Consider the following 26,862-nt stretch of genomic DNA (forward strand, 5'->3'; position numbering starts at 1 on the left):
ATATTACGCATTCCTCAGAAAATAGATGGCATTCAGAAATGCCATGACTAATTATTGATACCCTTTCTTCTCACACACTTTTTTTTTTTTTTTCCTTTTTCCCCCTCAGCTGTGAGATGTCCTTTTACATTCTTTTCCTGGTAGAAGTTTCAGTAAATGTATCATCCTTCATGTGCCACATTTGCAGGTAAGTCCTCATGCACAGAGGTGCTGTTCATATTTTCTTTCTGTGCCTGCTCTGTTGTACATCCCGTTAATCACATTTCCCAAAATAATCTCATGGTATGGTACAAACTCTACCTTCTTTCTCAAAAGCTTATTTGTGTTCCAGCATCCATGTTAAAAGTCACAAGATTTTCTTTTTTTTTTTTCTGGATTTGTTCATGTATTTGTGTGCGCTGTACCAAAATGCAGTTCTTAGCTTGTATAGTAGGCAAACATAGGGAACATACTTTCACTGCTGTTGCATTACTTTTTTTGGAGATGTTCTTCAGTTGTGTGCCTTCTGACTTGAGCTGTTTCTGTTTGTCAGTGGGGGATGCTCGTTAAGATGCTTTGCACTGTGTCACCGTGTCTGTAGTGCTACACATTCCCCTCCTTCCTGATGTAATACACATCTGTAAAAAATACTCTGTAATATCTTTGCTGCATGCTTCTGTTTCTAAGCTGGAATGTCTGCTGGCGTACTGATGCATTTTGTATTTAGTACTTGATTCACAGAATCACAGAATGGCCAGGGTTGGAAGGGATCTCAAGGATCATGAATCTCCAACCCCCCACCACAGGCAGGGCCACCAACCTCCACATTTAATACTAGACCAGGTTGCCCAGGGCCACTCGATTCTACCATCGATGTCCTTGATAAAGATGTTACAGAGCACTGGTCCCAAGACAGACCCCTGGGGGATGCTGCTCATTACCGGCCTCCACATGGACGTAGAGCCACTGATGACCACCCTCTGACTGCAGCTTTTCAACCAGTTTCTTATCCATCGAGTGTCCACCCATCAAATCCACATTCCTCCAATTTGGAGATAAGGATGTGGTGGGGGACCATGTCAAAGGCCTTGTTTGAGTCCAGGTAAATTACATTGGTCATTTTCCCTTGTCCCCCGATGCCGTCACTCCATCATAGAGGGCCACCAGATTGGTCAAGCATGACCTTCCCTTGGTGAAGCCATGCTGGCTGTCTGAGATCACATGCTCATTCCTCATGTGATCAAGCATGTCATCCAGGAGGATCTTGCTTGTTAATACCTTTCTACTTCATATGTATATCACTGATATTACTGTATATTTTTGTAATCTCTTCTCTTCTGTATTTCTTTTGTGTCTCATCCTCTTGTGGTCTTAGTCACCATAATGTCACATTTACCAGTGAAATAGGTATAACTGGGTTACTCACGTACAGAGCTGCCTCTGTGGGTTCCTGATTTATCTCATAGAAAGCACTTCTTTGTATGAAAGGTCTTTCTCTTGACAGAACAATAAGACTGAAACAGCAAAACCAACGTATCTGGATTTTTCCTCTGCTTCAGTGAACTTGCCACTTGAGACCCTTACTCCTCTGATATCTCTGTCTTTTGCCCAATACCATTCGGAAGTGAGCAGCTTCCTGGATTGCCAACCACTTAGCAGCTTCAGATCCTGCACAGATTAACACCATTAACTCCTTCCACCTCTACTTCCACTTCAGCTTCTTCAGCAGCTTCTGCTCTTGCAGAACAGATTTCTGGCATTAGCACAAAAGCCAGTGTCAGTGTTAATTTGTCTCTGCTTGTACGTTAGCATCTCAGTGAGGCAGCTTACAGTGATAGAGATCTGTGGAGGGATGCACTGGAAGGCCTGCTAACAACCCGCAGCTGCAGTAAACAGGCCTGCACCCTGGCTTGTGCCTATCTCAGGGCCCAAGCTCCTATCCCTGCACAGGGTCATGTGCTGGGCTTCTGCACCAGCTTTGGAGAAGGTCAGCTGTTTTCTCACCTGGGAAAGGCAAAACATGCAGGGTGCTGGGTCTAGCCTGGCTTCTGCCACTGTGATTAGCATAGATGCAGAATGGCATGGACTATGCATCTTAGAGAACTTAGTCTAGAGTGTGGCACCCAGATGTGAGTGGGACGACCACAATCAGGGCAAAAATACCCTTGTATAGCCGCAAAGCAGCCAGAATCATCTAAAATCTAAATGCAGAATCTGTAGTTTTCAAAGTTTCACACCATCAGTAATTACACATGAAGTCCTTGTCACACACAAAATAGGAAACAGCAGTACATGGGTGGAATGCCTGTCCTGCAGAACTCTTTAGCATTGGCATGCATGTTTGCTTCATGACTCTATTTCTAACTTCAAATAATTTTCAGGGATAATAATGAGGGGACACAAAATTTAGGTGGAACCACAGTAAATAGTTGCTAAAATGCGACAGATCATGGATATATTATCAGGCAAAAGTGGTTGTTGGAACATAGGAGGGGAAAGAGTTATTAAGAGTTTTCTTTTTGGGATTAACTCCTGATTTAATTGTGAGTTAACGTGACTAATCTCTATTGTATAGAGAAAATTAGGGGTTTAAGTGAGATAAACGTCCCCAAGAAAAACAAATTTGGCTGTCAGACTTCTATGCTAGGGAAGACACAGCTGCTGACTAAGCTCGTGTAGGGCAGAAGTGGAGTTGTGCTGGAGGACTCTGCAGGCGGAGATGCTTTGGGTTGGACTCTAGATACTCAAAGTGGTGTTGGAAGAAGCTGTGGTGCTGGCAGTTTTCTTTGCTGAGGAAAAGACAAGCATTGCTTCCAGATGCTATTTTTCATGTCTAATAAAGCTCTGGCTAGTAATGATTGTTCTTTGCATTTTCCAGCCTGTGTACAAGACAGAAAGGAGACTCATGCTTTTTTTGCAGCCTCTTGAATTTCTTTTTTTTTCTTTTTTGGTGGGAAATGAAACATCACAAATGTCATGTAGTAATTCACTGCACTGGAGTGAGAGAGTTTTCTTCCTGGATTGTGGATGACAAAATTATAGAGCAAGAACATGAAATCAAATGAAAATGGCTTTTGTTTGTTTGTTTTTCAATAGTTAGCTGTAATAAGTGATGTTGTTATGCAGAAACAATAAAAGACTTGTTTAAAACAGTAACTGTATTTCCATGAAGAGTGCTTCCATGTCTTCAGTATTGGACTTTCTTCCATGCAGTTCTTCTAAGGAGGAAGGCCAGCCTATAAGACCAATTAATCTGAGTGGCTGAGTTCAGGTCCTGGCTCAAGAACCTTAACTACTCGAAATGTTCATATCCTCAAGCATAGGATTTTGACTGCAACCTTAGGTCTCATATGGAGCTAAGATTGTGTGAAAATATTACTGGTGGAAACCAGGACTGGGCAAGTGGCTTGTTTTCTCACAGAAGAAACTGTGGAAATTAGAGCTGAAAGATACTTCTGAAATAGGAAATAAGTCAGATCATAGACTTGTAAGCTGGAGCTAGATGGAAAGGTTGAACTGAATAATTCTTTAACATTCAAGAACCAAAAAAGTACTTTAGAGGCAGACTCAGGACTGGACTGGGAACAATTTAAAACTTGAGGGCAGGTGACAGAAGGGGAGGGGAGCTTCTGGATGAAGCTTTTCCAAAGAAGTCCTCTTTGCTGTAAGCTGAATGAGACACCAGGACATCTGGCAGCCAAGTCATGGCAGCAGACAGCTCCAACCATGCTGAGTATCTGCATGTATGAGTGACTGCCCATGGGCACAGGGCAGCTCTGTAGTGTGTGACAGTAGCTGTCACATATCTGGGAAATGTCTGCCTAGCTTTGCACAGAGCAGCTGATTTGGACCTGCCCAAAACAGCAGCACATTCTAATTGTTTTGCATACACACACCTCTGTATAGAAGGTTCATTGCAGACTCTACTCACATAAATTCTAGCACAAAATGCAGTCTGTGGCAGAAGAATCTTGGGATTGCCTGTTGTCTTAGAAACCCTTCACTGATATCCTAATTTTGGATGAGGACATGCACCGAACTCTGATCTGTCCCTGCCTCCCTATCCTCTTCTGGCCAGGACTCCCTGAGTCCTTCCCTGTATCAATGCTGCACTGCATTCTCTGTTTTGCTGAGAGAAATGAGACAGATTTCATTAGACACAGCTAAAATGCTGGTTTGCAGTTGTAGAACCACAACAGGTGGTTCTGTGCATAGTTTATGTCACTGCTGTATCCAGGAGGCTTAATCACGCACCTAGGGGAGAGAGGACAACCCCCCCATGCAGGTACCCAGACACAAGACTTGGCTCTGCCTCACATGGCTTATTGCTGGGAGATGAGATGAGAAACAATAAATGGATATTTACTCTAATCTGATATTATCCTGTACCTAATCTATTATTATCTGGTACATTGTACACGATGTTGAACATTGTCTAAAGCTAGTGAAATCTCCAAGAATTGGACAACTACTTAAACTACATTTTTGCTTGTTTGTGTTTCTACTGCCTGTATATAACATACAAGTAAACTTATAGAAGTTGTTTTTACAGTAGTTACTTTACTGAGAACTGCTCATCAGATATTACTATTGAAAAGCAACAGACAGTTTAGAATATGAGTCAAAATTAATACTCAACCCTTAAAAACTTGCCTTTTATTTTGTGATAATCTGTTTGAGTGCCCTTCATTTTTAAGATAAGCAAAGGATGAGTTTCAAAGATAGGGACAGAAACAAAATTTATTTTAAAATGCATGATTCATCCATATTCAGGAGCCTACTTTATAACAATATGACAACACAACCTTCACTGAATGGAGATACACTCTAAGCAGAGAAGAAAAGTAAGTAGCTCAAATGACTGTGGTCATGGTCAAATAGAAGAGACAAAGCCACCGCATCAAATTCACTGTAATCCTTATTAAAAAAAAAACAAAAACAACAACAACAACAAAAAACACCTCCAGATTTTTAAGAAATGTGCTCAGAAAGATAAACATGCATTTGTCCTGATTATTTCTTTGCAATTCAGCATCTCTTTTGTTAAAGGATTCTTTGAAGTTGGAAAAAAAAAAATTTGGTGCCATCAAGTGGAAATACTCTGAATTGCTGAGAAGAGCTGTTAAAATGACAGTGCAGAGATTTCACTAGATGCAGTAGCAATATATCTAGTTTTACTGGAAATTATTTTTTTCCTAATCACTTATGTAATTTGCTGTTGTTAAGTTGGCAAGAAATCTCACCTGTTGACATATTTTAGGGAGTAACATCCTCCCCTGTTACAGAAGACAAAAATCTTGTGGGTTTTTGGCAAATTACACAGATGTCTGTCATTATGTAAAGACTATTCCTTTCTGACTCCCCTCCCTAGAATTCACATTCCTTTGCAGTTCTAAGTTTCTCACAGCAAACACTTGTAGACAGAGTCACCTCACTCTTGCACGTCTCCCTGCAGCAGCTGAAGGAGAACATCTTGGTTTCAGCTCTGTCCTGGGAGCTTCTTGCATTCAGACAGAGCTTGGAGGAGCATGGTGTACCTTGGAGATGGTGGTGCTCCCTGCTGCCACAGCAGCTCGCTTGCTGGCTGCCCATCCAATCCCCCATCTTTGTGTCAGGGAAGAATTGCATGGGATAAACCTCATCCTGCCAGAAAGGAAGTCATGCACTTTAGAGACAGTCTCTCATGATTTTAAGTCCTGTGCCCCTTAAAATACACATTTGCTACTCTCTTGAGGTTTCTTTTTCAATATAAACATGCCTTAGTTAACCTAAGTATTTCAGGAGTTTGTGTTATTTTTATTGAGTTTACCACACATTTCAAAAACAGATGTTTAAATATTTATTAGTTTGAAAGCATTTATGTATAAACTGAACTAGATTTCTTTTGAAATACTGGTAATAGCTCAAAATAAAAGAAGCATTTTCATATTTGCTGAACTGAAATTCTTCAGTTTGAATGGAAAGATCCAAATGTTTGAATTCCCTTGTTAAGTGCAATATTGAAAAAAAAAAAACACATCACTTTGATCACTTCTAATTTCTGCTAATTCTAATCCCTGGCAAAGTTCTCTCCTGAAGCTTTATGACATGCAGTCAGATTTATACCAAAATACTGTATAATACCCTGCTCTGGGAAATAACCAGGAAGCTATGAGAAACTCTAGTGAATAGATGCCATGTTTTTATCCCTTTAGGAACACAGAGAAAGCCTCAAACTTGCAAATGAAATACCACTGTTGCTTTTGTCACTGTAAGGTACGATTTCTGCCTTCTTGTTGTTGTTGTTAACATTTATTTTTTATTTCTCAGTGACCTTTAAGGATGCTGTAAATTTATAAACCATTCTGCATGAAGCCTAGAAACTAAGTGATAGCTCTGGATCATCATGCTCTGTGTGATGTGCCTCCTGCCACAGCCCGTGTTGTTTCCCCATGGCAGTGGGAAGAGGGATGCTCGGGTTGGTTTGTCCTGGTCCTGCTCCAGGACCTTAGACAAAGGTCATTCTCAGGGGGAAGGGGTCATTTGTACACGCTTAATGGTTGTAGAAGCTCACTACCTTGCAAAGTGGTTTAAAGGATATAACTGTAACTGAGAACTGGACCCCCTGGATCTCAAGGCAACAGAATGACTGTAACTGAAATAGTAATTTACTTATGCTTTTTCAAGTCTTGTAGGAGAGACTAAGAATAACACATAGATGCATATTTTAGGAAAAAGTACAGATGAGAGATGGCCAAATCTCACCAGAAAAAGAATTCTCTTTTAAGTCAGTTTAATACATGTTGCTGCTCTCTTCTTGATGTTCCTGACAGCTGGATCCCTCCTTGTATTTTGCTGGATAGTGTGAGAGCCATTAGCAACTGGAACTCTGCATCAGTGTTAAAGCAATACCTTGGTTCAAAGACTTTATTATTGCTTAAACGAGATTTGTGGCCTAAAGACAACATTATTTAATTAACTATAATGTTCTGCCTCTCAATGATAAAATTATAAACATACTAATTTTCAGATAAAAAATGTACTCTGGATCATTCTATTTAAATCATTGTTTAGAACTGGTATTTCTATTGTATGTGTTCTTTCTGCCCAGTAATTGAAATCAAGGTAATGGTTTAGTGGTAGACTATTGTTGCTATGGAACTATTCATTATCTTACGATATGGGATGGGCAGAGCAGAGACAAAAAGATTGGATTTTATAAACATGGTATGAAGCTTTTAATCCTTTCACTCTTACTGAACAATTTATGTGGCACACTAGTTTTCAGTACATTTTTTTATACTCCAAATGTGGATGTTCAGGATTTATTTTAAATGCTTTCATGAAGATGAAGATGTAGGGCATGAGTGTGCATGTGCCCATGTATGTACATATGTGGATTTAAAATTTGTTCACATATATGTGGTGGCTGTATAATTTCTCACACTGTGCTTTTAGACATAACAGATTTTAATTCTAAATACTGCCTATCACACAGAAAGACAATGTTCCTTGCTTACATAATATTTAATGGGGTATAAAAGTATTTTTAAAAGGGTAGCATGAAAGAAGCATTTTGTGTGCCAGGTGCCTAGGTGAATTCTTGGGTAGGTGGAATTGGCTAGGAGGAAAAGGAACCAGATTCTAAAACTGACAAAATATGGAAAAAGGAAAAGTCTTTATGGCCTTAGATCTTGTAGTCTAGGTCCTGGTTGTGGTTCTCATATTCCCTCAGTGGAGAGCTGCTTATGATCTGTGCTGTACTCTTCTAGACAGTGCAGTGAAAGGAATCTCCATAACTACATGGATGGGAAAGCAGAGCAGGCACTGTTCCTTTTACAAGATGATTCAATCTTTTACCCCAGTGTACCGTGGTTTACTGCTAATTATCATATCAGAACACTACATGTTTTGGAGAGGAACAAGGGAAAAAGAGATTTCAGTGCAGGTTTTAGATAACAAATTTGGAGGTTGAAAGTTCATGCTGTGTAGAAAAAAAGAGATTAGTATGACTTCTTAATATCAGCGCCTACCTCAGCTTGAAAATACCTCTGGGAAATAAAAGCAAGCTTTAAGGCAGTGCAAGAAGGAAGCAGTACAACAATGGGGATAAGATCTCTTTGGGGAAAACACTGAGAGCCTTTAGGGGATAATGGAAAAGCTATTCATCAGAAAGCCAGGTCCATTCCAGGAGAAGGTGTGTGATCTGAAATGGAACCTGCATTCCAGCTGCTGTACAGTGGAGATGCCAGCCTTGAGAAAAAAGTTTTAGTGCAAGAAATGACTGCCCAAACTAGCAAGGACAGCTGGGAATCTCCTTGGGTAGAGAGAGAACACAAGCAGAAAAGACAAATTATGAAAAGTGGTCTGTGTAGATATGAGAAAAAAACTTAAAAAAAAAAAAAAAAAAGAAACTTAAACATCTAAAAAAAGATTAAAATGATTGTTGTGCTGTATTGAAATGAATGACTCACCAGATCAGAACAAAGACCAAAGCTTGTTGGTGAGAAGGTGTAAACAGGGGACACACTAGCCAGGGGTGTCAGAGGAGGAAGATGTGGAAAGCAACTGTAATAGTAATCTCGTGGAACGTGGTAACTGTCTTATCTCTGAGAGTTTTCTCTAAACGAAATCCCATTCTGGAGGAAAGCATCTTGCATGAGTTAGAAAAATCTGCCATTCCAGTGAATGAAGCTGAAAGATGGGGACAAACCATGAAAAAATGAGAACTGAGAGACCAAAGTACAAAACATAAATGAAAGAACAAAACAAAAAATACTTTCCTAATTGTATGATGGGGGGAAGAATGGAGAGAGTATCCTAGTTAATCTGGTGATACTTTGGTGGCCCTTCATGCTGCTAATCTGAGTGTGATACTTGACTGTGCCAAGGGTGGTCAAGCCCAACTCCATCATGCTGTTCTCTCACTTCCCCTTCCTCAAAAGTACGGGGGGGGAAGGGGGGGAAGAGAAATATGATGAAAAAAAGGGTCATGGGCTGAGAACAGGAGCAGTTTTAGTAAAGAAAAAGGGAACTCCCCTCCTCTGCTAGGTTAAACTGCAACACTCTGTTGTTGACTTGCACAACCAGACAGACCAGGTAGGATGGACTCACCAAATTTAAATTTGAGCAATTTAGAATTTACTCACTTTATTGCTTTTTCTTTCAGTCACTACCCTCTTACAGATGAGGCTAACAAACCCACTTTCAAATGAAAGTAGATGTGGTTTCTAATAAACTTAGGCTTTGTTAACTTATTTATAATTTTTTTGCATGTAGAGCTTATGTTCAGTATTGTGAGGGATTGATGCTTACAAGGAAAGGGGAGAGATCTGTGAAACAAAAACAGTGCTGTTATCAAAAATATTTTTTCAAACAGTTAACATCATAAAAGTTGAAAGCATTTATATTTGAACAAAATGTTATTGCATGTTTAATTTCTTCCTGCTTGTAGCAAATGAGTGGGTGCAATATAATGCTGTGAGTGCGGAGATTTGTGCTCTGTTGTTTTAGCATGAAGGTGATTCCAATAAATGCATTATGATCCTGATCTGCCCACGACAGAGGGACTAAAACTCCCTGCACTTCCTTTACTCCTTTGGCTCTTTTTATAAACAGGAGGAAGAGGTATGAATGAGGATGATATTTCATCATTTTTAGGTCTATCAGATCTTTTAGTAGATTGATTCTGCTGGACTATACAGACCTTAGAGGAAACAAAGACAGCAAAGAAGAAATTCCCAAGACAAATCTGTCACTCCTTAAAGAAGCACTAATAATAGAACTATTTGCTGTGAAATTGCAATTGCCATGCCTACATTCCACATAGCAGGTCTGTTTTCTCACTCCTCCTTTGCAATGCTAGAGCTGAGGATCAAAATGACATAAAATTGATATTTACCTGTTCTGCAGTTAGGGTCAGGTAGCAAATGCTAGAGATGACATTTTGACCAGAAGAAGAGTCGTCATCAGAGGTTTGGCCTCCCTGCTGGAGATGTGAGCATCTGCCAGCACGGAAGTTAGTAAAACCTGAGAAAACATGTTTAATTAGATATCAATCTTTGTAACCAATCTATGCTTGCTACTGACCTTTCTAAGGATAAACCACATGTTACATTTAGAGAACCAATTTTCGCTTTAAACAGCCATAGACAACCATAAACAAATTTTGTTGGTAGGCCAAAATGTGATTCTCATGTTACAGGAAAGCAGCACTCCCAAAAGTGAGGGAAGGTGTGAAAGGAGTGCCATCTTCCCTTTAGGACCTGAAGGTACTCTTAGTTACATGTAATGGATAATATGTTTTTTGAATTTAAAGTGCTTTTGGTCTTGAAGAAGAATTTTGATCAAAATACAGGACAATCTGGTGATAACTGGATCCCGAACTCTGCTTGTTGTTATTTTTGGGTACAATTATAGTTCCACCCTTTGCTTCAGGACTTGCTCCAACAGGTACTTAATAGTGAAGCTGAACCCTGGGATAATCAGGCAACAGTCTAAGAGGAATTCTCATCTTATCAGCAGTAGCAGCTGATGCAGATTTCTTCTTTGCCTCCCACCTCTGTCCCTGCACACACCCTTAGTTGTTTAGGGTGCTCCCTGCTGCAAATATGAAAAGTAACCTCATTAAGAAACTAGATTCTTTTTTCTCTGTTCTGTTTGTTGTTGTTGTTGTTTTCCCTAGCCAGTTCAGTTCTGTTTTACCACATGGCTACAGAGTTGGCTGTACCAGCCTAGAACCTGTCAGTATATGTTACATACTTCTCACCATTTTCACAGGTTTGCTGAAAGCATTTTTGAATCATATCTGACTTTAAAGATCCAGAAAGAATTAAGGTTTGGGAAAAAAAAAAAAAAAAAAAAAAAGTCAACAAGTCCTGAACTTTTGTTTTGATGTTGATCTGAATGTGAATCAGGAGCCAAATATAATTTTTGCATCAGTTTTCTCGGTTTTGAGAAGGAAACAATACACATCCTCATGCTGCCAAACTGACAAAGACAGCGTTACAAAACCAGAAAATGCTAAATAAATAGAAAAGGGTCTTGTTTTTTGTTGCAGCTTTTTTTTTTCTGTAAGTCAGCACTTTCTAACAGAGGCCAACTGCTCCTGGAGGAGATAAGGCTGGTACAGCCATTATTTGCTACAGGAGCTTCAGAAGCAAGGTTGTGCTTTTAATGCAGCTTCGGCATAATGGCCTTAATGGCCTCTTTATGCACTAAACTCTGATTGTTTCAAAAGAAGGCCCAGATTTTGCATTTATTCACACTACGGATCCATACTTAGTGGAGGGTTGTTATTGACTTGAAAGTCCTGCTAATGTGAGCGTTGGCAAGTCTAATTAACAGACTCAATGAAAATTCTTACAGAAGTATATTTCTGACAGAATTGTTTTAGCTGAGTGGCTGCAGTTTCTTGCAGCAAACCAAATTCCTGTCTTCTAGCATCCAGTTCACTAATCTGATATTGCAGGCTGTCATTTTTTAATGTTAGGTTTATTTGCCTGTCAATCTAAAAAGATTTATGTGAGGTCTTAGGAATCGAGAGAATGACTTAAAAGGGCATCTCTATTTGAAGCAGCAGTCTGAGTATACATTGCACGTGCAAAAGTATTAACTTTTATGGTGAATGTGGACAAATGTGACACTACTTTGAATTCTAGGGGCTACAGATGCGACCAGTTATGACCTCAGGAGTTACTAAAAGTAGAAGGTCTTTCTTCAGGGGTGCTGTAAGCCTTGAGAGATGGCAATTTCCCCTCTGAGGCAATAGGAATTTAAATATATTCTCTATGTGATTGTAAAGAACACAACACCTTGTGCTGTTCAGTGATGTCTAGTACTTTGCTGTGAGGTCAGTATTCACAGTGGCAGTCAACAGCCACTGCAGGTAGTGGCTTTTGAAGAAAAGGTCATGTTTTTCAATAGCCTCATTCTGACTGAAAGCCTGAAAGCTTCTTGGAACTTCTATATCTCTGCAGTATAAAATCAGAATTAAATGGGAAACAGAGTTTGACAGATAGATACACAGTCTGCAAAAATCTCTTCAGGATGCCAATTCCCGTTTATTTGAGACCCAGGGAGAAATCCTAGCCCAGCAGAAGTTGGTTTGAGTTTTTCATTGACTTCAATGGATTCAAGATTTATCCATGACACTCTAAGAATAAAATCTCTGAAGTCCACCTCTCTATAGGTGCTCTGGGAGTTCATTGTTACCGTAATGGAAGTCAGCGCTCCCCCCACAGTGCTGAGAAAAAAGCGTTCCAGCTGGGTAAGAGTCAGACCTGATAATTAGGGATTGTCAGACAGATGGAGTTGCGGTCAAAACGAAACAGGAGGTATTTATTACAGAAAGCAGCTCCTGTTACACACTGACTTGTTTCATAAAGCCTGAATTCCAGATTTATTTCATTCTTTTTAAGCAATTCTGCCTTCCCTGTTCAGAATACCATACAGTGGTGGGATTCACCTCACCTATCTTTATAGCATCATAGTGTCAGTCCGTGCTGGTCACCTGGGTTGCCTTTTCCTTTATGGAGCACATTAGGCACTTCTGAAGTACAGTTCACCTGGCCAATTTCAGATAAAGCAAGAGGCTAAATGTCTGTTTTAAAGTCAGGTGGCAATAAAATACCCATTCAGAGTGATAGGAAATCTGTAGCAGAATTCATCTTTCCCGGAGGCATTTTGGCAGATTTCATTCAAGTCCTTACAGTCCAAGTCACCCAGATGACCAGAGATGGCTGGGTCTTTGTCTTATTGACTATGCTGTCCCAGCCTGGAACTTTGTTTCCTTAGAACACTGAAAAGGATCAGAAAACCAAAGCGTAGGAAACCCAAGAATTTCAAATTCTAAAAAGAATGCTTTGACCCCAAATGAAGAGGCTTACATAGAATTTTAGCTAAAAATAAACTCTCTTTCATATGCATATGAAGGAATCTAAAAAAAAAAAAAAGTCAGACAGATATTCTGAAAATTCAATGCTTTAGTATTTAAAAAAAAAAAAAAAATGGGTTTAGCCACTTTTTAAAAAATGTATTTTGTTTCTATGTGTTGTTCCTGCTGACCTCACTGGAGCTTCAGAGCTGCTCATATCCAAGCCACATTGTCAAATTAGCAATCAACCTTTCTTATCTACAGGAGCCAATCCAGTGGGTAGCCAATCCGCAAGATCATATAATAATCCATCCATAAAGGAACAGTGAAGACTTGTAATACGAGTTTCATTACCATTATTCTCAGTGGTGACTCAGACATCAAAGTAGCTACTTTCACAAATGCAAAATCCTGAAAGAGGCCCACCCTATAACCCTCAATTTTCTAGTGCTTGCACTACTGGTGTGTTCTTCAAAGTCAGAATTTTGAATACACAGAGTACTTCAGATTAGCTGTCGGCTCCCCAGAAGAGTTCTCTATGAGTGTTGCTGCTGGCCAGACAAGGATATGGGGAACAAGGGGACTAATTGTGTGTCATTTCCTTTGGAAAGGCAGATCGGCCAAGCAAGAGGCTGTGTATTCCCAGAGTTCCCAACTGACAGCTCTTAGTGAAAGCAGACAGCACCCTTATGGACTTGTTAGGTTCTGGTACAGTCTGGCTAAGCAGACAGGATGGCTCCTGCTTGGTTTTTGTACATACCTTTTTTCATGCATTTCCATGCAGCACAAGGTTGAGCTCCCAGCTCAAGCCTGGGGAACTCCAGTGCGAGACAGAGCATGTTGTGGATTTAATCTTTCTGTGAGCTGAGATTCCTATCTGTGAAACTTAGAAATGAGAAATAATTAGACACTCAACCCATAAAAACTACTGTGGAAATCCTCTAACATTTTACACAAAGACAAACTCTTCAAAAAATTTGAAAGCTCAGAAAGTAATAATAAAACCTCTTCAAATAGAAAAAAGCTCATTGTGTCTCACTGTTTCTTGGGCTCAAAGGGAAAATGAGACTCTTTTCTCTTACTGACGGACAAACCTATTTCGAATCCATTTGCATTCTCAATATCCATATGGAACTGAGAAACATGCTTTAATAGCATCATGTGTAGAAGCTGGTTTTGGAGCCTCGGCTTCTCACCCAAGTTGATCTTTGTAGGTGACAAAGCCAGATTCCTCCACCGACCCTAAAAAATGTGAGGTAGTTCGTGTTCCATGGCACTCTTACAAACTGTAAACCTGTTTTCTGATCTTGAAAGTCACTTACTGTTGGTTTTATTAGTTTTCAGTTTCTGTTTGGTTGGTATACAAGAGCAGTTACTGCCCTTATTATGGCAGGAGGGTTCCCCAGTACACTGCCTTTCCAGCCCTTCTAGCTAGCTCTCCTCTGCCACTTCTTCACACTGAGGGACCCAGCCCCTGCCCACTGGGATGGGTGTTGTCGCATCACAGCAGGATACAGGAGCTTCTGCTGCCCTCATAGCTCAGAGAGATGGACTAAAGAAAGGTCCAGGAGTTAGCAGGAGGAGGTCATTTTGTTCTCCAGCAACAAAAAGGGAAGAAGATCCTGCATGAAGATGAGGGACATGATAGAAGGTTCTGTACCTTGAAGTCGGGGACAGGGAAGAGTAAGAGAGCGGTGAGAAAGACTTTGTGCTCACACACTATAACCCACTGATTCTGTTCATTCTGGTGAGGCCTTCAGCTCTCAAAATCTCTGCTGATCCTTTGCAGGTCCCATTCCCTCACGTTTACCGCCCGGTTTGTGAAAGTCGTTATCTCCTTTCATCCTCTTCTGCTACACGTTGGCTTTTGATTTAGCAGTGAAATGCCGTGAGAGGAGGGGGCAGTCGCTGACTTTCCCCTGGGGGAATTCCACCTTTTCTTCGGCTTTCGGCACCGGCCTCAAACCCGCGAGCGCAGACCGACGGCAGCAGCCGCCCCTGTGCCCGGAGAGCCGCCCCGTTGCCAGTCCACAGCCCTGCCGTCGCTCAGCGGAAGGCTCCTCCTGCCCGGCCCGGGCTCCGCTTTTGCTTTCGCTCCCCTCAGGCCGCGACGCTCCCGACCCGCAGCCGCGACCTTCGCCACACGGCTGAGGTCCCGCCGCAGACACAGAACCGCACGGCGCGGGAACTTCAATCGTCGTTCCGGAGGAGCGACGCTACCCATCGCGGCTCGCGGCAGCCACGACTTCCGCAGATCGGGCCGGGCCGGGCCGGGCCGCTCCCCCCCTCCAGGAACCGGGGGGAGTCGGGGAGGCGTTGCCGGAGGGCGCCGTGACGGCGAGCCGCGGGCGCTGCCGGTTGGCGGCCGGCGGAGGGTGTAGCCGGAGGGCGGCCGGCGGTTGGCTGACGCGCGGGCGTCGGCAGGAGGGAGCCGAGCCGAGCCAAGCCGGGCCGCCCGCGGCTCCGAGGTAGGTCCTTGCGGCGTGAGCGCGGCCCGCTGCCTGTCCGTCGTCCCGCGGGGCTTCTCGGCACGGCGGCAGGTCGCGGTGCGTCGTGTCGGCGGGCTGCGGGAGGAAGCGCCCGTGGTGGCGTCACCACCCGGCTGGGAACGGGGCTGTCATCGCGCGCCTGGCTGCTGCGTGTCGCTCTTTATTTCTTCCTCTGGTTTTCTGTTCGTTTTTATCGCTCTTTTTCTTCTCCGCCTTGCTCAGTCTGCTTTAATCTGCGTGCGGCCCGAACTCGCGTGAGGGCACGCCGCACCGTTGACCCTCGTTACCGCCCCGCAGCGGTGTGCTGAGCGGTTCCTTCGGCAGCGCCCGTTTCCTGCCCCGCTTCCCCTTGCTTCTGCTCAGTGAGCACGGAGCCTCCCGAGGCTTAGGAATAGAGATTGTACAGGGTTGGGGCAGGAGGACAAACGGGATTTTCTAAGTAAGCAGGATAGCTGAGCTTTGTGTATTTATTGCCATCACTTAAAACTGCTCTGGAAGTGAAATTCGCATCTTTAAAGCCACTATCTTTGAGATCCTTGTCTTTCAATCACGCAGACACCTGAATCCTCTGGCTGCCCGGTGCTTGCATGCAGAACTTGCCATTCACGGCAGAGCTAAACGGCAGCATATGGAGTGAAAAAGATTGGAAATAAAAGCATGATAATCTGCCATGGATCTCTCATAGTTAAGTTTTTCCACTTTGCATACACTTTTGTTAGGAAGAAAGCCTGCTGCTCCCAGCCACGTATACACTGCTGAACAAATTGTTACTGCCACTTCCTTATCTTCGTTATCTTCCAGCTTGTGCCATAATTAGCTGAGTAAACATAATGAACCTTGCTCATACACACTGGGCTTTCTCTTCCAACCACCTGGTCACCTGCTGCGTTCTGCTTTCTTTCTGTATTGCTTACCGTTGATGGTACAAGCTTTCACAAGCAGCTGGTGTTTGCACATTTATGCTGGCAGATGTATTGGTGTTTTGAAGTTTCTGGCATTTTTTTACAAGCAGAAGTTGTAATTAAGGAGTTGTTATACTGGACATGCTAAAAGCCATCCTTTGCAGTAGTACAACCTTTTTCTATAAGGCCACCTCACCAAGCGGAGATGCACCAAAGTACTTGCTGGCTTGGTGTTATCTAGGAATGCAAAATTAAATTCCTGTTCTATGAAAGTAGTGTGTAGCTGATTTGTGTTTTACAGCAGATGTTAAAGGAGACCAGAACTTTTGCACTGTTTGAAAGATCTGTCTAGATGTACTATTTTACTGCTTTGTCTCTGCATCACCATCAGGCCTCACCATGCTGCGAGCCTTTAGGCACACAGGCAATAGGTGTGCATTCCGCCCTGCTGGGTGCCGGCACCACCACAAACCCGTGCTGGCTATCAGGAGGGAAGATGTCAATGCTTGGGAACGCAGAGCTCCACTAGCACCCAGGCATGTCAAGGAGCTGACACAGATGGGTTACAAAGTGCTGGTGCAGCCATCGAACCGGAGAGCCATCCATGAAAAGGTGAGGTCCTGTTCTGAGTCAGGTGAGCAAAACCATGGCTCGGTTATTAAGCATAGTGCAGGAGAAATAATATTCAAAGGTTGTACATAAGGAAATGTATTACTTGTTACGTTGCTGTATGTGAAGTTATTGTGTCCTAGTGTAGAGAAAAAGCACACTGAAGAGGTGCTGGGTGCTCTTGGGGGAGAGAATTTTCTTTCCTTAGACGCTGTGAGCTTCAGGACTGAAAATATTTTGGCCTAAGATATCTGAGCCAACAAATGAAAATTGAAATGTAAGTAGGGAATTAATGATCTCTTGCACATATCGCCTTTTAATTAAAGCACAGTGCTGGTTTTCACCGAAGCATGATCACATGAGACACAAGTAAGCTGGAATTTTAATTGATAAGAGAGGGCAAAAATACATTTTTCATATGGAAAAAGCATTCTTTCAGCATGGGCTTAGCCTAATATGCTATAAAATCACATCACCAGGCTTTTTTATCAGATCTCTCTAAACTTACTTCGAAGTATTTCAAAACATTGCAAAGGGCTGTTTGTTATTGTAAAACTGTAAGATAACTGAACACAGTAAAGTACTTTCTTTGTAGTCTGTAGATTTAAGATGAATTATTTTGTATGTTTTGGCCTTTTGTAAACATGGAAATTCAATTTGATACTTCTTTTGTTAACAAGGTTTCTGATTGTATCATGTGCAGTAACTTGCTTCTACTTTGTAGAATTTTCTGTTTGTGTTCTGAAGTTGCTTTTGTGCTGAGATCTAAATATATGTTAAATGAACAACCAGAAAAAAAAAATGATTTTTTTTTTGTGTGTAGGACTACATCAAAGCAGGCGGTATTATTCAGGAAGATATTTCTGAGGCTTCTCTGATAGTGGGTGTGAAGAGACCTCCAGAGGGCAAGTTAATCCCTAAGAAGAACTATGCCTTCTTCTCGCACACCATTAAAGCCCAAGAGGCAAACATGCCCCTTTTGGATGAGATTCTGAGACAGGTAAATGCTGTCATAACAAGAACTGGTGGCTGTTAGCAATGGACTCAAACTGAGCTTGATCCTGAAGTCTGGTAGAAGGCTTGCTGCCTCACATGGTTGCTTTCAACATGCATATTTAGCATGATAGCCCATGAGGACTGTTCTCAGGATCCCTTCTTGGAGCTGACTATTTCTCACTCAGGATCTACAGCTTGAACTGCTACTGTGTTTGTGTGCATATGGCAGACAAGTTGTAACCACAGTGTACTTGAGAAATGTTCATGCTGTGTGAGCACAAAGATCTGTGGGCATTATAGATCCTTACTGAGGAAGTCAGCCAATTTGGGCAGAGAAAAGAGCAACTACTTGGCTGGGGATGTGATCTGCAGCAGCTGGAGTGGCCATTGGGGTGCTCTGTGCCAAGAGTGAACATGAAACGCAGAGGTTCTTTACAATGTGAATTCATATTCCCATCAGCCTGTATCAGGAAAGGCATCAAAGGTGTACAAAAAGGTAATTTCTAGGAATGCAATGTGCCACTGACTCTGCATTCACTGAAAATGTTAATACTGAATTTGCTATGTGTTTTCAGGAAGTTCGACTGTTTGACTATGAAAAAATGGTTGATCATAAAGGAATGCGAGTTGTGGCCTTTGGAAAGTGGGCTGGTGTAGCAGGTATAGTGCATAAAGTAAAGGCAGGCTTGAAACAATAACATCTTGTAATATTCCTGGTTCTGTACGTTTCCTGAAAGTTGGGCTTTGGAATGCATTGTAACTGCTATGCTGCTTTTAAGACCTTTTTTCCTTTCTGTTTCGTGCTGCCTCCTCTTGATGAGACTACAAATCAAGTAGTCCCATGGATTCCTGACAAATCTACTGCGTATACTGAAGTCCCATTCAATGTGTTCAGCTAACCTGAGGCAGCCAACATATCGATGGCAACTGCACAGACTTGAAAGATATTGCAGCTGACAGTTCCGTGGTTTTGAACAACTTCTGTTTGTCACTCTGTTACCCATCTATACTGATTTTTGTGAGGCGTAGTTCTCATTCCTTTCTGCTGAACTGCAATTGTGTTTCTTCAGGAAACTCTATGTTACATCTTTTTTGGAATCTGGTGATTTGTATGCACCCACCAGAAGGATATCCAAGTATTAAACTGTACTGGAATGCATAATCTAGGCCAAGGTCATGGTCTTCTATTGAATTTCTTCTTCCCTGGTGTTATGTACATTTTCTTTATAAAGAAACTATTAAATCACAGGGAAAAGTATTTGGGATGATTTTAGACTTCAGTCATTCTCTGCAGTTTCTAACTGTGCATATTCATAATTAACACAATAGGAATGATCAACATTTTGCATGGATTGGGATTACGATTTTTAGCCCTGGGACATCACACTCCCTTTATGGTAAGAATATATATGTTTTCTTTAGGAAAATGATGTTCAAGCATCATCAGTATTTGAATAAGGAATGATGTCTCTGCGCCTTTGATTTCAGCACATTGGGATGGCACATAACTACAGGAATAGCAGTCAGGCTGTGCAGGCAGTACGAGACGCTGGATATGAAATTTCACTGGGACTGATGCCAAAGTCAGTTGGGCCTTTGACATTTGTGTTTACAGGCACTGGTAATGTGTCTAAGGTAAGAATTCTGTCTTCAAGCTGAAACATTACATTACTTCTTGGCATTTGATGTATCAGGTTAAACGTGTTAAGATGGGTTTATTTTGTTTGCTTGGGCTTTAGGTTTTAATGTATGAGCATCCAACCTTTTGGCTTGCCCACACCACATTCAGTGAAGAGGGATTGCCTAGGGCCATATATATGTAGGTCACTCCAAAAGTAATGCATCCTATATATTTCTTTGCAAACTACAGCCTATACAAATGAATACAGTTACACTGTTTGATAGAGAAAATTCTCTACTACAAAACACCGTTTTTCAGCATAGTCACCACCATTAGCTGTGCCTTTTCATCAACTATGAACAAGAGCCTGCATGTCACGCCCATTAAAACCTGTACCAATGGAGGTGATCCACTGTCACTGTCACCACTGCTGAAACTCACCACCTACCACCTCAGTGTGCTCACACACATCCACTGGTTGGTCTCCATCAGTGTTCAGCAAGCATCAGTGAATGTCAGTGGGTGCCATTTTTTCTTCATGGAGCAATTCAGTGACACACCTTTGCTCCATATGAACTTCCATGCCAGATATCATTTGTTGGACTGTGCCTTTGCTGCCATCTGTCACACGGCAACAGCGTGTAACGGGCTGTTGGTGGGAAGGTTCAGCCTCTGCTGCCATGCTACTAACATCCACCTCTGACATGGGCCAACATAATAAAATAGAAGGCATTACTTCTGGAGCTGCCCTCCAAAATATAAAATAAACATATCTTAATATATAATAATATTAATATACCTATATATAAAGTAGATTTATAAAATATATAATATAGTTAATGTGTATAAGTAACAAAACATTTTAATATTTTTTATTACAACATAAAAAAGGAAAGCAACGAAACCACAAAAACAGTGAGATATGTGACCCTGTTTTTGTGAAAGTACTACATCAGGCTGATTCAATTGCAATGGTTTCCATTCTCAGTGAGCTCATGAGATATCATTAGCAATTTCTGATGAAATTTCATTTTCCTTTGCTTCATCATTGAACACAGTTGTTCACAAATACACTTACTGCCAAAAAGCGATGATGTGAGTAAGGGGTGACTGTGAAGTGAGAGGTATTTCTCACTGTTAAGAAGGACTTGGGAAAGTTTGGTAGAGAGACATGATCAGATTTTTGAATTTAACGTCTGACTGCAACTCTGTACACTGCATTTGAAAATTTGCAGGTCGTGTATTTACGCTGACTGAGAATGGAGTTGCAAATAATTACAAAATACTGTCAATCCTTGTAATCTTGGTTATAATCTTCAAACTTGTTCTCAGATTCCTTTATCACAAGGGGAAGCACGGCTACATGTTTTTTGCTGTTCACAAAACAGGCTATTGGTGCTTAGCCAATGTATCAAAATTCATAAAATTATTTGCCATTACTTGAGTTAGCACTGCACTGTTCCCTCTCCTTGTTCTAGTTTCAGCCCAGATAGGGTTAATAGTGTACTGATGTTTAGTTGTTGCTGAGCAATGGGTGCATGGCCCACTGCTGCCATGATGGCGTGGTGCAGTTTGTGGACTACACTGAAAGCCTTGCCAGGCCACATGCAGCCCTTGGGTCACAGTTGGACGTGCTTGTTTTAATGTGTCAAAGATTTTTAGGTACCCTAAACTAAGGTCTTTAGCTTGAGACCGTGCTTGACACAACTAATTATGCTAACTTTGTGCCATGAATAATAGATTAAACCTTACTCCTCCTTTCTCCTTTTTTGCACATGCATGACTTTTTGTCTCTCACTCTTCCCTCTGGGCTCACACAGTGTGTTGAATCAGTCCATTAAATTATGGGTAGAGAAATACCTATTCTAATACTTGTTGACTTTCTGTGTCTGTTTCGATAACACTGACTTGGCTTACAAGTTGCTGAACTTTGGATTTATTATCTAGGATTTGGGGAAAAAGACTCACCCCCGATTTTGGCAACAAAGATCATTTAACAAGGTTCCAGCTACAAAGGAAAATCACTACCTGTGACAGATATTTTTTGTATCTCTTTTCTTAAACCCAATGAGCAGTGTTACACTGTCTCCATATTCTTTCCTCATTCTGAATTCCACTTTTACTTTACAGGGTGCCCAAGAAATGTTCAATGCCCTGCCGTGTGAGTTTGTGGAACCACATGAGTTGAAGGAAGTTTCCCGATCTGGAGGTAGGCTGCGACAATAAATGTGATTAAATACATTCAAACCTATTTTGTCCAAGTATACCACCTAATTATTGTTGGAATTATTTATTTATTTTTTTTGCTTCAGACCTCAGAAAAGTCTATGGGACAGTGTTAAGTCGTCACCATCATCTTGTAAGGAAGCGTGATGGAATGTATGATCCAGCAGATTATGATAAACATCCAGAACTTTACACTTCTCGCTTTAACACTGATGTGAGCATCCCTTCTGGTCTTTTATAAAAGATTTTTCACATAAAGTTGGTAGTTACTACTCTGTTGTGTATCTGTTGATTTAGTACTCCAAACCAGGAAGCTTCAAGTTCTTCTGTTACTTAAATGAGGACATAAGTCTTCTGTAACTTTCTTTGCAGATTGCACCTTACACAACTTGTCTAATTAATGGCATATACTGGGAACAACATACTCCTCGCTTATTAAGTCGACAAGATGCTCAGAAGCTACTGGTGCCAGTTAAATCTGCTGCTAGTGCACCTGAGGGCTGTCCTGAGTTACCACACAAGTAAGACATCTCATTTCAGTTGTAACTGTTCTTCCATACCGTGATTTTTGTAAGCATATGGCTATGTATACTGGTAAGGGAATAGGCTTTTGTCTGTTTGCCCACTGTTGACATGTTTCTTTCTGACACTGAACAAATGAAGAGTTTAAGAGTTAACATTGAGTGGAGGCAGAGGCTCATGAATGTACCACCAGTGCCAGATGTCTGCTGAGAGGAGGTAGCCATCCCATTTCATTTCCTCTTCTGATGATGAAGTTATTGTAGCACAGGATTGCCCAGTGGCTAGTGTAGGGGAACTGGTAGGTGGATGATGAGCAGGACATGTTTGCATCACATCACAGAGAAAAAATGACAAATGAGTGGATTTTTCTGGTTTTTGAAAAGTTATGGTTGCAATTTGGATCCTATTGATACAAATGGAAATTTTATGACTACAGTGGCTTCAGGTTTCATTTATATTTCCTGGAGGTAATTGTTTGAGTAATTTGTTTAAAATGGATACAACATTGATAGTTCTCTCTTTTTTTTTTCTTTTTTTTTTCTTTTTTTGTTTAATGGTGATCTCTTCCACACATATTTGTTTGTAATTTGGATGCTTTTCTTTTGTTTGATCCCTTTAGACTTTTGGCAATATGTGACATTTCAGCAGACACCGGAGGATCTATAGAATTTATGACGGAGTGTACAACAATTGACAGTCCATTTTGTATGTATGATGCTGATCAGCATATTATTCATGACAGGTGAGAAAGCCTTCAGTTCATATTGCATTCCTTTGTACTTTGTACAGTGAAACAATGTATTGAAAATCATCATTGAAAATAATTTGGAAAGATGGGATATTACAAGTATGAAAGAGAAATTGTTTAGAGGAGCTGTATTCTCTCTTTCAGCGTTGAAGGCTCTGGTATTCTGATGTGTTCCATTGATAATCTGCCAGCACAGCTTCCTATAGAAGCAACAGAATACTTTGGTGACATGCTTTTCCCATATATTGAAGAGATGGTAAGATCTTATGTATGCAACGAGAAGGTAAAAACTTGGACTTTGGCCTGCTGGTTTGTTGCTTTTCTGGTCTCCTGTACACATTCAAAAGAAATCTGCTGTAGAACACAACAGACTTTGTTTAAAAAACAAGCTTTCTAAGTCTTGAGGAAATACTTTCAAAAATGAACATGTGAACAAAAAATTAAGAACATGGATATCTTAGGGATGTGCAGAAAAGGTCTCTATAGGCAGGAAACAGTCTCTGGAAGATAGATTATTGTTTACTGTTATTGTTATTGCTGCAGTAGGTTTTGAAAACTAAAGGGTTTTTTGAGCACTCAACAACCCCAATAACACCACTGCTTGAATTTTCACGAAAGTCAAAAGACACTGATCATGGCTGGGGTAATTTTAGATTTAGAAGATACTGACATTGTTGCATGCATTTAAATGTTGCTTAAAATGTTCTGATATTTTACTCTGAAAAAAAAAAATACTATGGGAAATAAAACAATCTGATTTGTAAAAACTTATCTTCACAGTTGTTATCAGATGGCTCAGAACCTCTTGAAAACCAGAATTACTCACCTGTTGTTCGAGATGTAAGTTTTGCAGTTTGGCTGACTGCTTGTCTCCCTCTTCTTTAAAACACAGATACAAAGCTCCTCAAACTTTGTTTCATTTATTTTTAGGCAGTGATCGCATCCAATGGCTCACTGACAGCTAAGTATGAGTATATCCAGAAATTGAGGGAGAGCAGGTATTGTATAGCTTCTTAAAGTTTGGTTCAGAATTGTAAATAAACTTGTCTGCATTGTCTTTCCCCTTTGACATTTTATTTTTATCTTGTGTTTTGGTGGACTGCTGCTACATTGCACTCATTGTCTTCTGCCTTGTTGTTCTACTTTGATTTCCTTCTTCCTTGATGCACACTGTCTAAATCATTAAAATCACAGAATCATAGAATGGCTTAGTTGGAAGGAACCTTAAAGATCTTCTAGCTCCAGCCTTTCTGCTGAGGGCAGGCCTGCCGCTCACCAGGTCGGGCTGCTCAGGGCCCCATTCAACCTGGCCTTAAATGCCTCCAGGGAAGAGGCATCCACAACTTCTCTGGACAACCAGTGCCAGTGCCTCACCACCCTCTGAGTAAAGAATTTCTCCTCTTTTGTTTTAAAACTATTGCCCTTGTCCTGTCACTATCAGATCTTGTAAGAAGTCTGCTGCTTATAAGCTCTTCTCTTATAAACCTCGTGCTTATAAGCTCTCCTTAAGTACTGGAAGGCAACAGTGAGGTCTACTTGGAGCCTTTTCCAAACTGAGTAAGTCCAACTTCCTCAACATTTCTTCATAGGAGAGGTGCTCCAGCCCTTTGATCATTTTTGTGGCTTGCTCTGGGCCCACTCCAATAGCTCCACATCCCTCCAGCACTGAGTGCCCCAGACCTGGACTCAGTACTCCAAATGGGCCTCATGAAGGCAGAGCAAAGGGGGACAATCACCTCCCTCTTCCTGCTTCCTACCACTCTTTTGATGCAGAGATATATCTGATTATTAGTAACTTACACTGAAGTGTCATTTTTCTTTCCTGATGTGATCAGGACTATTATTTTTTACCAGCGGCAGAAAATAACCATATGCCAGTATTCTTTTGTTCTTCTTTGCCATTTTAAAATGGGTTTGACATGCAGTTCTTTGAAAGGAATGGCTAAAGAAGCTGTCTAGTATAGCTTGAATCTAGTTTCCTCAAGTATAGCTCAAGTGCTGTGATGCTTAGCATTGTTCAGTGGGTGGATGTGTCCAGGAGCCTCTGTGAGACTCTCTGCCTTTTCATTATATTCCTGTAGCTTTAGCTGCTGCTTCATTCTGACCCTGTTTCAATAGTTACCTGCCAATGGTAGCACGAAAGGAGTAGCATGGAGTGGATTAGCTAATAGAAGTATAAGTAGATTGGATATCTCTTTCATTCCCCTTCCTCCCTGTCATTAACAAATACATAGAGTTTGCTTATGAAGAAGGTAAATTTGACAGTAAGTGGATACTTGTGCCTTCATGTTCATGGTCAGTGCCAGCTGTTCTATGCACTGTACGAGTTGAAAGTGATCTGACCAAAAGCACTGCATGCACCAGCACATACTAAAAGGACAGTGTGTTGACTCGTGCCTGCCAAACTTATCAGACTTCCTTTGGAACTTTGGGAAGTCTGGTTATGGATTTGTGCATGATAAATTATATATAAGTGGTTTTTTCACCTGAAGCAATAATCTGTATGCCTGCCAAAGACTATGGTTTATTACATTTATTTTTATCTTGTGCTATATACTAGACCACCTCAAGAGGCTGTCTCAGTAACAAATTTTCTTATTCTTTATGCAGCACAGGGATCTGTTTTTTTGGCTTTCTCCATAATCATTTGCATGGTCTTGTGTGAACTACCCTGAGAATCTGGAGACCTCCCAAGGGTTTTCTTTGGGTAGATTTTTGGTATTTCTGTAGACCTGTGTGTTGCATGTGATGTTCAGTTGTTCATTGGTGTTGCTCACTTAGTTATCAGAAAATCCAAACCTGCTAACACCACCCTCCCTTTATTTTGCAAACTTAAGAAATAATGCAAACGAAAGTGGGGATGTTTAGCTAAAGGTGTGATGTTTAGTTAAAATAGGCTCTTGTTTAGAGTCTTTAGGAATTATGTGTCTTCTGTTATTACTCTAACAAAGTATTATGTTGTGTCTAGTGTAGTACCTGAGGGCTCTATTTAGACTAATTGCTTATACCTTTGAATGTCCATGAACATGTCAAACATAGAATAGCCAGGCTGTATCAGCTGAACTGTTCTGGGTGCCATCAGAATGCAGGAAAAGTTTGATTTACTGAACTTTTCTCCATCTTTTCACTTTCACTTGCTTCATACCTGCTACTAATTCATCACCCACAGCTGTAATGGCACATCCCATTAAGAGTGTGGACTTTTTAAGTATTACTTTTAATTGTTCAGAGATTGACATAGAGCTGGCAATAATCTGAGATATTCATTTCTGGAATTCTATTTCCACTCCTGGTGGGTCATTTGACAGCTCATGTTTATGCCTGTCCCGGAACAGTTGATCAAATTGGTATCTAATTCTGGACACTGGAAAAGTTTAAAATAAGTGTGATAAGAAATTTGATTGCAAAATTCAGGTTTCTTTAATTTAGAAAGTCTCCCCTTTGTCAGCACTGTTGTTCCAAACTTTGCATGTCTCTCCTATCTTCTGTAAATAAACAGTGGAGGGGAGTTCTTAGTTCTTCCTTTGCCCGAAAAAGTGTAGTTGTGGAAGAGGCTGTTCTATTAGAATTGGAAGTGGGACAAGGAGAGTCCATGGGTTAGTCATATGAAAGGATATGAGGGCTTGGAACACCTTTTGTGAATAGATTAAATAATAATTTAAATTAAAAAAATAAAAATCTATGAAACTTGTAGGAAGTTCTACTATGTGCAGTACCCTCTAGTAATGATTTATACAGATTAAACTGATGATACAGTGGTGTATCCCATTCAAATTTAATGGTTGAGAGGAGCTGCTAAAAACAAAACAAAACCAAAAAGTAAAGGAAGAGGAAATGGAACATCGGGAATTTTGGAGGTTAATTAAGGCTTTACAAATGCCCACACGTGGCTGGAGTCTGCTTCAGACAGGTGGGTT

At 41.0% G+C, this 26,862-nt stretch overlaps 1 protein-coding gene across 1 annotated transcript in view; it reads left to right on the forward strand.

The window, feature by feature from the left end:
* Positions 1-15,249: 15,249 nt before the first annotated feature.
* AASS (aminoadipate-semialdehyde synthase) overlaps positions 15,250-26,862 on the forward strand; it is a 30,080-nt gene continuing 18,467 nt past the window's right edge. The window contains exons 1-13 of the mRNA XM_042872444.1: positions 15,250-15,300; positions 16,615-16,835; positions 17,656-17,832; positions 18,404-18,488; positions 19,158-19,225; positions 19,317-19,463; positions 21,580-21,658; positions 21,762-21,889; positions 22,048-22,196; positions 22,817-22,939; positions 23,090-23,201; positions 23,726-23,785; positions 23,876-23,943. Of these exons, the coding sequence (XP_042728378.1) occupies positions 16,623-16,835; positions 17,656-17,832; positions 18,404-18,488; positions 19,158-19,225; positions 19,317-19,463; positions 21,580-21,658; positions 21,762-21,889; positions 22,048-22,196; positions 22,817-22,939; positions 23,090-23,201; positions 23,726-23,785; positions 23,876-23,943 (1,409 nt within the window). The 5' untranslated portion in view covers positions 15,250-15,300; positions 16,615-16,622. The remainder of the gene's footprint in view (positions 15,301-16,614; positions 16,836-17,655; positions 17,833-18,403; positions 18,489-19,157; positions 19,226-19,316; positions 19,464-21,579; positions 21,659-21,761; positions 21,890-22,047; positions 22,197-22,816; positions 22,940-23,089; positions 23,202-23,725; positions 23,786-23,875; positions 23,944-26,862) is intronic.

The sequence above is a fragment of the Lagopus leucura genome, unplaced genomic scaffold, assembly GCF_019238085.1.
Source record: "Lagopus leucura isolate 7727_CA_CO unplaced genomic scaffold, USGS_WTPT01 Super-Scaffold_100008, whole genome shotgun sequence".
Lineage (NCBI taxonomy): Eukaryota > Metazoa > Chordata > Aves > Galliformes > Phasianidae > Lagopus > Lagopus leucura.